At 39.5% G+C, this 9,839-nt stretch overlaps 1 protein-coding gene across 1 annotated transcript in view; it reads right to left on the bottom strand.

The window, feature by feature from the left end:
• Positions 1 to 9,839, bottom strand: part of ZNF839 (zinc finger protein 839) — a 19,176-nt gene that overhangs the window by 2,413 nt on the left and 6,924 nt on the right. The window contains exons 2-7 of the mRNA XM_019518541.1: positions 9,343 to 9,746; positions 6,068 to 6,316; positions 5,171 to 5,263; positions 4,671 to 4,823; positions 2,882 to 3,019; positions 619 to 757 (exon numbers count right to left, since the gene is read on the bottom strand). Coding sequence (XP_019374086.1) covers positions 619 to 757; positions 2,882 to 3,019; positions 4,671 to 4,823; positions 5,171 to 5,263; positions 6,068 to 6,316; positions 9,343 to 9,746 — 1,176 coding nt within the window. The remainder of the gene's footprint in view (positions 1 to 618; positions 758 to 2,881; positions 3,020 to 4,670; positions 4,824 to 5,170; positions 5,264 to 6,067; positions 6,317 to 9,342; positions 9,747 to 9,839) is intronic.

Here is a 9,839-nt window from a genome sequence, read left to right on the forward strand (position 1 = left end):
AGGAGTGACCAGGAATAACGGTCACAAGCTGGCAGAGGGTAGGTTTAAGTTAGATATCAGGAGGCGCTACTTCGCAGTCAGGGCAGCTAGGGTCTGGAACCAACTTCCAAGAGAAGTGGTGCAGGCTCCTACCCTGGGGGTTTTTAAGAGGAGGTTAGATGAACACCTTGCTGGGGTCGTTTGACCCCAGTACTCTTTTCTGCCATGGCAGGGGGTCGGACTTGATGATCTGCTCGGGTCCCTTCCGACCCTAGAAACTATGAAATTTAACCAAGTTCCCCTCTTCAGATTTAACAGGAATACACACTTGTTTTTGTGCAACAGAAAATCTAATGTAAAGAAAATAAGAACAGCAGCAAGGATTCTGTACCATCAACAAAGGAACAGCTACATAAGACCAAAGATAACACAAAAGTATGTATCCCATACAACTCTTATCTGCACTCCCACCAACCCTCCACCTTTCCAGCTGAACAGTTATTACTCAACAACCTAAAAAAAAGCAGCATGTAAAACTAAAAATTAAGGCAGCCTATCATGGGCAAGAAGTGCAAGATAAAGGAATTAGTTCAGTTCCACAAAGAACAGACTGCTGGCAAGTTAGAAGGAAAACATTACCATCTTGTATAGTCAGTGTATTCAAGTTCCCACTCTTCTGCTTTACTCCATTTTGATTAGCATAAACATCATCCATATTCCCCGATGGGTCTTCTACTTTGGTCTTCTTGGCTGATGGCAACAGTTCCCCACCTGAATTCTGTCAACATACGAACTAGTTAATTTGATGTTACTTACAAATACTGACAAACTGTGACATTTTTCCAGTATGAACTCTGGGACAAACATAATAATGAACTGTCACTTACAACATAGTAGGATTCTGCTACAAAGGAGGTTATGAAAGAAAATTCTTAACATAAGGTGGTACATTTTCCATTTTTTTAAATTTATTTTTAATTAGTTTTGGTATCTGTTTTCATGAAGGAAAAGTAATTACTAAAGGTCTTCTCTCAGAGGAACCTTACTGGCAAGATTATGGATGGGATCATCTAGGAAGGGTACCTCCTGCTCCTCTCCAGCTTCAGGACAGGGAGTTTACAGCCCTTTACCGAGCAGTTCAGATAGGGATGGGAAAACTGACCAGTACCAAGTTTAAGCACAGACAGAAAAAACGAAACGAGCTACCCTTAGTACCAAAGACAGTGCTGGACTGAGGTTTGACGGTGAGGAGAAATAAATGCTACCACCAGAGGGAGAAAGGAAACCTCTCTACTACAGCTACAGACAACAGATCAAGTAGGCTTTTGATTTCATAGACATTAGGGTTGGAAGGGACCTCGGAAGATCATTGAGTCCAGCCCCCCGCCCAAAGGGCAGGAAGTCAGCTGGGGTCATAGGATCCCAGCAAGATAAGCATCCAATTTGCTCTTGAAGATGTTCAGTGTAGGTCCCTGAACCACCTCCGATGGCAGGCTGTTCCAGACCTTAGGGGCTCGGACAATAAAGAAATTCTTCCTCGTGTCCAGCCTGAAACGGTCTCACAGTAGTTTATGACCGTTCGACCTCGTCATCCCTTGGGGCGCTCTGGTGAACAAACGTTCCCCCAGATACTTGTGGTCACCCCTGATAAACTTATAGGTGGCCATCATATCACCCCTAAGTCTGTGCTTTTCCAGGCTAAAGAGCCCCATGGCTCTCAGCCTGTCGTCATAAGGTCTGTTTTCCTGACCTCTGATCACGCGCGTGGCTCTTCTTGAGAAGATGAGGCTAGCCAAAGGGCTGTTTACATGCACCTCTGTTAGCCACTAAGTCAGCTGGTGCATCTACTTCTCCCCATAACTTGAATTGGCTAACCAGTCTTCTACAGCAAAGATACTAGAACCTGAAGTCCCCAAACCCCGATATCCACTTGGCGGAGTCCTTCTCCACCGCAGAAGGATACAACATGGAAGCCTGCAAGATCCTGACCAGACCATACCCTTCAGCAGTGAGAGTTTCTTAGCCACTTTAGTCTAAAGTCAGGCAGAAGGCAATGTAGGGTGGCACCTTAGAGACTAATTTATTAAGCGAGGCATGGGCTTTTATAGGTACTATCCTATTTAGTCAAGACTTGCAAAGAGCAGAAGCACTAAACAGAAAAGATTAAATACAAAAGATAGGGGCAAAAGGAAGAAAGAATGAATGGACATTGATCTGACCTCAATTCCAGAAAGACACCAAAAACCCATAGAGGAACACTTGAATCTCCCTGGACTATCCACCACTGACCTCAGAGTAGCTGTATTTAAAGTTTGGTTTAAGAACAGGCTTTAATGCAAAACTGCAGAACAAGAAATCATCCACTGACTGGATTGTGTTATGTATGGTCTAAATAGAGACTCCAGAGTCTTTTCCCTTACCTAGAGTAGATTTTTTGTTTAATGCTTATGTCCCTCAATAGGTTAGCTGCTGTTTATCTTCCAATCTCAATGCAACTCCTTCTCAGCAGTGCCCCTTTCCCCCATCCTTTCCACTTAAAATTACCTTATTCTATTCAATACCCCTGCCCTCTGGAAGTCCATTTATCACATCTAAGAAGTAGGCTGTCCCTTATGAAAGCTTATGTATTTCTGAGTAAGTTAAGTCTCTAAGATGCCACCTTGGCCTGCCTTAAACAGTGAGCGAGGGGATACGCAACAAAACTCTTACATTCTGTGATGTCTTTTAAATAGGACTAAGTTGGAGCATCTTTAAGTATTTACAAACTCAAAACAGAGTTGCTTATGGGACATCCCTTTAAAGAGTCCAAATATTGTCACTCAGCTTTAGCTATTAGTATATTTTAAATCAGTTTTAATGTGTAGGTCTTAATTTACATATTAATGTCACAAATATTCCATACCTCAATTACTCTTTTTTGTCCCAATATTTCAGCAGGCACTTGCTCAACCATTGTTTTAACAGTACATTGTTGGGAAGAATCTGCAGCTTGTGTTTGTTTTTCAATAATTTTTTCTGTAATTCCTAGTGACTCAGCAACCTGTAAAACAATTATAATTAAATGTGATTTCTCAAATTTTCAGTATTTTTCTATTTAGTTATGTTCCTAAAACCAGTCTAAAAAGATGTGCATACTGGGATCCAGTCAAACTGATAGGTATGGGTATAAATATATTATACCACAGCCACTCCTACAACTAGCCTCCATGTCAACAAATTCTAACCTATATAACAGCTATCAGTGAATGAAAAATAGATTGTTAAGAACACTGTCAAGGCTATTTCATAATTTAATACAAGACAGGGAGAATTCTTTATCCATACATCCCTTAGTTGCTGGGGACTAAGTGTGTTCTCTTACTAAGTTTCACTCTATTTAGTGAATACATTGATTTGTCACTATAGGGTTTCCCATTATGGTTTACTTTTGTTAAAAGAGCATGACAACATGTGTTTGAAAAGTAACTTGGTGCCTACCAACTTTGAAAACATCCCCTTTACATTGGTACAATTTAATTTCTCCATAGAAGAAACATCCCTGTTGAGCATAAGAGATAGAGTCAGATGAACACACACAATAATAAGGCAAACTTCTGGTACACATTTCAAATATATCATACGTTATTCTGAAAAACAGATAAATATTCACTTAGTGCTAAAAACTGCATAATGAATTACATTTTTCTGTAGAATTACTCTTATTGTAAAAATACTTTCCTCTTCTCTCCCTCCCTTGGGCTTTCCAGTATGTTCACTGTCATATCTGCATCTCATTTTAAACCATAAGCTTCTGGATGGAGAGTCTTGCACCTTATGAAGCACTCAAAATATCTGCACTTAAAATGTTTCGCTGGCAATAATGTGTTACAAACTGTGTGATTCACTGCTGGAAACTGAACAGTATGCTAAACCAAGCAATATATATTAGTCATCCAGCCATTTCATTCCAAGCTACAGGATCAAATATTAGAGATGGCCACGTTTGAATTTCTCTAACCAAGTGTACATTATGAACTGGACAAAGATGCACTAAAATGTGTAAGAGCTGTTGAAGTGGTCTTTATTAAGTGCTTTTTTATATTAAAGAGTTCACCAAATTTCATAATTTAATGAAAACTTTCACCTAATCTCCATGTAGCTGGTCAATTGCTGGGAGTTTGGAAACTAAGTAATGTTTACTGGAAACAAGCATTAGGGGGCCTTTCCCATCTCTGGCAGACACAGAGGGGGACTTATTTTACTAATCGGGATAAACGCTTCACACCACACCCATTTCTTTTCTAAACAAACACAGAACAGGATGATGTTAGCACTACTGTCTAAGAACCATGCTTAGCAATACAAAGTACACTCTCACACATCTTCATGATACTCCAGACATCTAGGTGGGTAGGACCAGGGTTTGGCCTTGTTGGACTCATTTTAGTATGTTTTGAATTTAAGCTGTTTGTGTTCACGTATAAGCTGAGACTGTAGTTTACTCAAGTACTCCTGATTACTGAGTGAAGTGTTACTTCAGGTCTTCAGTTATTTATTTTTCAGTATGCACAGATCTCCATTTTTGTACATTTAAAAAAAAATCAGTGTTCTGTTCAAGCACCACTATTTAAGCTATAGTGTTTTAGTGAAGAACAAGCAAGATGTAGAACACAGCTGAACACAAAGCAATTCCAAAATGTGTCTTTTATTACCTTGGGATATTTTATTTCAATAGGCTGCTGGGAACACAGAAAATCAGAACTGCAGAGATGGTCCTGAGCCATTTTCTTTATCATATTATGTAACTCTTCAAATTCCTTGTACACATCTGGGAAAAATGCTCTTGCTGGGCAACCATTTTCAACCTAAATAAAAATAAGCAGAAAATATTTTTGTGCATGAAATAAGATGAATTAAACTAACAAATAAAATACATTATTAATTCATTTTGTCCAACCATTATTTTCTTCATTCTAATTTTGCTAACTTTGGGGACCACACAAGAAGAGAAGAGGACTCTGATGCCTCCAGAAATATTGCCTAAGAAGCAGCTGCAACAAGTAAGATTTTTAAACTGAGCCTTTAGAGTTCACCCTTGGAATCCCATTAAGTACTGACTCTTCACTTGACTGAGTATGAAACTCTCAAAAAGCAGCATCCAACATATTGAAAGAAAGAAATAATTGTACATGATAAAGGAAAAAAACCTCACCTTCATCAATAAAAATTCATACACAGTCACAAATTCTGCAAGGCGTGGCAGTGCCAGCTCTATTAAGTCTTCATTGTCACATTGTTGGATTATCTGTTAAGGACCAGAACAACTTCTTTAGGAAGAGGGTCTACAGAAGCTAAGCAGCCTGTAAATCATAATGTGATGCCTCTGTTTTCTACAATAAGATACAGGAGGGGTAGGAAAAATAGTTGGATGATGAATGCACGTGTTTTATTATGAGGACATGAAGCTGAGTGTAAATCTCCAGTTCCTGTAAAGCAGTCTTTATAAGAAATGCCACGTATCAGCAATCAATTCACTGCCCCTTACAAGATCAATAAAATTAAGTAACTTTAGGAGTAAATATAAACATTAAAAATAAAAGAGTTGATTGCCAAAGTTTAGAGCAGTTGTAAAGGGTCTTGTCTACTTTGTTCAAACCAGAAGCTAATGTTCAGTGTCCAATCAAGTCTGTAATAATATCAAGTCTAAAAAGAAAGAAAAGTAAACCTTACCAATTAAAACTATGAAACTACAAATAAAACTTCAAAACATAATGCACAAGAAATCTAAATGAATTTAAGGTTGTTCAAGTTTGCTCGCTTCTGGTTGGGCATATTTTTAATCATATACATGGTGACAGTGGCTCCAGTAATTTTTCCCCCACAAAACATGACTACCAAGAACACTCCAATACTAAGAAGCCACTTGTGCCAAAAGACAATGCCTTTTATAAACTTGATCAATAAGTTTGGGTTAAATGCCAATTTAAAAATTTCCAAAAAGCCAAACACACAGCAACATCTTGAAAACTATTCTTGCCAAAAACAAAGTCAGTTTAGAAGCAAGTGAACAAATTGATACATATGAAGCAACTGCAAAAGAGAACCCTACCTCTTTTAACCTAGCTTTTCTTCTAAATACATGGTCTGTCGACACATTATTGAGCGACTTTGAAGGGGACCGACCAGACCTACTAAGTCTTCCTGAACACCTTGATCTTCCAGCCATCCTTGGCCGGCCACGTCTTTTAGGCCGCCTGGGTCTTCCAGGTCCTTTTGGCATTCCAGGTTCCCGGCGTACTAATCCAGACTCAGTTTGCTGTGTTGCCAACAAATGTTTGTCTTCAGAAGATTTGCCAGTCTTAACAAAGGTAAAACAAGAGTAGTTAAACCTTTTCTCCTTTCTCCAAAGAAGTATCTAGTGAAATTATTAAGCCTCACAGTCTCATTTACTATACAATGCCAGTACTGTTAGATACAAGCATAGGTACTGGGTAAAATCAGAGAGGCTAGAAATGCAGCTGCTTCTGTAGGATCCACCCACCATAACTTTTTTAAATTACAAAACAAAATGGTTATAGATAATTACTTCAAACTAACAGTTAGATACACTAGGCAAAAATCTCTGGTTGCCATCATAATTAGTCTTATAAGAAGACAAGGACTTCAACATTAAGATTTGGCATAACAGACTCATTATAGATGCAATACTAGATGCATAATCAGAAATGATAACAAAAATTAGGACAGATGTACAAGCTTGTTGAACTAATTTAAAGCTGTCTGGAATGGTTCAAAAGTACATCTGTAAAATCTAGTACTCTTTTGAAGTGGGTCAACGTTATGTGTCCGGGCATCCTACACTGCATTGCTCCTCAGTCCCTCACTGTTGTAACTGGCCTCTCTGGTACACAGACAGAACTCTACTGCATGTTCCCCTCTCTCCCCCTTTTTAGTTTTCACTTTCTAGTCAATGAGCTCCCTTGCACTGCCTGGTCAATAAAAAAAAGCTTGTTCTCAGTCCCTATTACACCATGGCCCTTCATCATGCCCCCTCCCTCCCTGCCCCCCAGCCGCTGGAAACCCAAAAACTTGGATCCAAGCACTCCCTTCCTCCTGGGCACCACAAGCCAAGCAAGAATAATGTGAAGTTGGGTCAAGCAAAAGCTACTGAACTTATGCTTAGAAGAGAAGGGTAAGTGAAAACACCCCCTAGGATCCCTAAAGTATGGGTACAAGAACTACCCACCACAGCCCTTCCCCAGTCACCCACTGAGACATGCTGTACTGTGTATTCACTTCTACCTGTCGTTGTTGGAGTCACAGCACTTCAACATCTAAAAGGCAACCATTCCAGTGGGAATGCTAGAACACTGTACTTGTACCCACACACTGCCCTATGACCGCTGTGAACCAGTATTATCCAATCAGTGACATTTTGGAACAGTTCAAGTGTTACATGTCTCCACACCCAACCTAACTTAGACAGCAAATCAAAGAAACAGAAACACTCATTCATGAGGTCCAGATGCCTATCAGCAGCCTTCCCCAAAAACGTTTCAGTGGACAGCCCACATGGTCTTCAAGTTTACAATACCCTGAATCTTACATTTCTCAATTTTAAAAATGTTACTGAGGTCACAATGCAAATGGAAAAATCAGCTGCACTAGCAGAAACAGATAACCTGAGTGCAGGAATACAAAAAGAGCTATTACCCCAAATTAAGTTACAAGGACTCCGAAATACACAACGCATTCAGAGACAGCTAGCAAAACAGAGTCCAAGGATCTCTCAATGAAAGCCATTTTATTTTAGCTAGTGTAAGAGAAATAATGCAAGTGAAGTGAGTGTCCCAAAGATTTAGATTTTTATAAAATGATAGATCAAAGTACAGTAGTTCAAACTTTCTTTTAATGCATTTGAACCTTTATTTTCAATAACTCCTGATATGCCAATGAACATGGCCTTCCCAAATTGTTGGCAGTTTTATTCAGAGGATAGAGAAAAAGTACCAAATTAATTTTAACTGAGCTTTAGTTTGAAGCATGGACCATTGCTGCCACCCCACTTATCTACCTGCAGTGTTAATAGAAGTACTGTTTTTGTGGCCCAAAGATGTCATCAACAAATGCAAAGTCCTGCACTTAGGACAGAACAATCCCATGCACTGGTACAGGCTGGGGCCTGACTGGCTGGACAGCAGCTCTGCAGATAAGGACCTGGGGGTTACAGTGGACAAGAAGCTGAATATGAGCCAGCAGTGTGCCCTTGTTGCCAAGAAGGCTACAGCATACTGAACTGCATTGGTAGGAGTGTTGCCAGTGGGTCAAGGGAAGTGATTCTTCCCCTCTATTCAGCACTGGTGAAGCCACATCTGGCATACTGTGTTCAGTTTTAGGTCCCCCACTACCGAAAAGATGTGGACAAACTGAAGAGTCCATCAGAGGGCAAAAAATATGGTGAGGGGGCTGGAGGACATATGAGGAGAAGCTGAGGGAATTGGGTTTATTTAGTCTGGAAAAGAGACTGAGAAGAGACTTAATAGCAGCCTTCAACTACCTGAAGCGGTGTTCGAAAGAGTGGAGCTGGACTGTTCTCAGTGGTGACAGATGACAGAAAAAGAAGCAACAGTCTCAAGTTGCAACACGGGAAGTTTAGGTTAGATATTAGGAAGAATTTTCTCACTAGGAGGGGAGTAAAACACTGGAGCAGGTTACCCAGAGAGGTGGTGGAAGCTCCATCCTTGGAGGCTTTCAAAACCCAGCTAGAAAAAGCTTTGGCTGGGATAATCTAGTTGGGGCTGGTCCTGCTTTGAGCAGGGAGTTGGACTAGATGACCTCCTATGGTCCCTTCCAACCCTCATTTTCTATGATTCAATGATTCTATGATTCATCTTGATAGCATCTCAAGTGTTCAAAAATAAGTCTATTTGTAGAATATAAATTGGGAAGTTAAGAGGGGCAAGTTTGTGTGGCTCATTTTCTACATAAATATGTGGGGACAAAAAATTAGCACTGTATTGGTCAAATCAAAAACTCTGCAGATTTTACAGCAAAATGTAACTCAAAAAATTATCTTCATTTATTTTGAAGTCTCCATCACCAGAGTATTTTAACTGCTGCACAGATTAACTAAATCTATATAACAAAATCAACATGAAGTGTTCTTTTTTTCTTCTGTTCCTCAGTTCCAGAAACTGGTTTTTACCATTAACTTTGTGCATCTAAGTCTGACAGTGTTCTTAGTTTTGAAAGCAGTATCAACACACAAATAAAAATATAACAAGTACTGTAACATGGTTCTAAAACTGCAACTTATCTGGATGTAAAATTGTAACTATACTATTTATGAAATGGAGTATAACCCAGAAAAAAGTACTCCTTTACCTGTTGTTCACCCTCTGAGGAAGCAGTTTCTTCAAAACCACTGGCTAGTGCATTTTCATTATTTAAAGTGACAGTAGTTTGTTCTGAGAGCATCGGACTCGCACTTCCATCTTCTGTTCCTCCAGCATTCTCCACACACACAAACACACTTCCATTAGTCTTATTCAAAGGTAGTTTTTGCTGTGAAGACTCCAGTTGTCCATGACCTGGATTAAGTTTATAATGTCGCGCTAATCCTCCCTTGCCTATATATGATTTCTCACAAGTCTGACATTTAAACTTTTTGGGTTTCAGATTGTAATTTGAAACACTGAACAAAGCATCCATTCCTTCTGCCTTTCCCTCTTCATCTTCTTCAACACTTAGTTCAGAATAGTCATCGGAATCAGACTGATGACCATCAGCTAAATCCTCCGTTTTAATGAATTTGTAATCTTTAGCTTTATATTTTGGAGGCCGTGAAATTCGTCCAGAACGTGTTTTCACTTTCAAAGATT

This window comes from Gavialis gangeticus, unplaced genomic scaffold (genome assembly GCF_001723915.1).
Source record: "Gavialis gangeticus isolate Ggan-Ray unplaced genomic scaffold, GavGan_comp1, whole genome shotgun sequence".
Taxonomy (NCBI): Eukaryota; Metazoa; Chordata; order Crocodylia; family Gavialidae; genus Gavialis; species Gavialis gangeticus.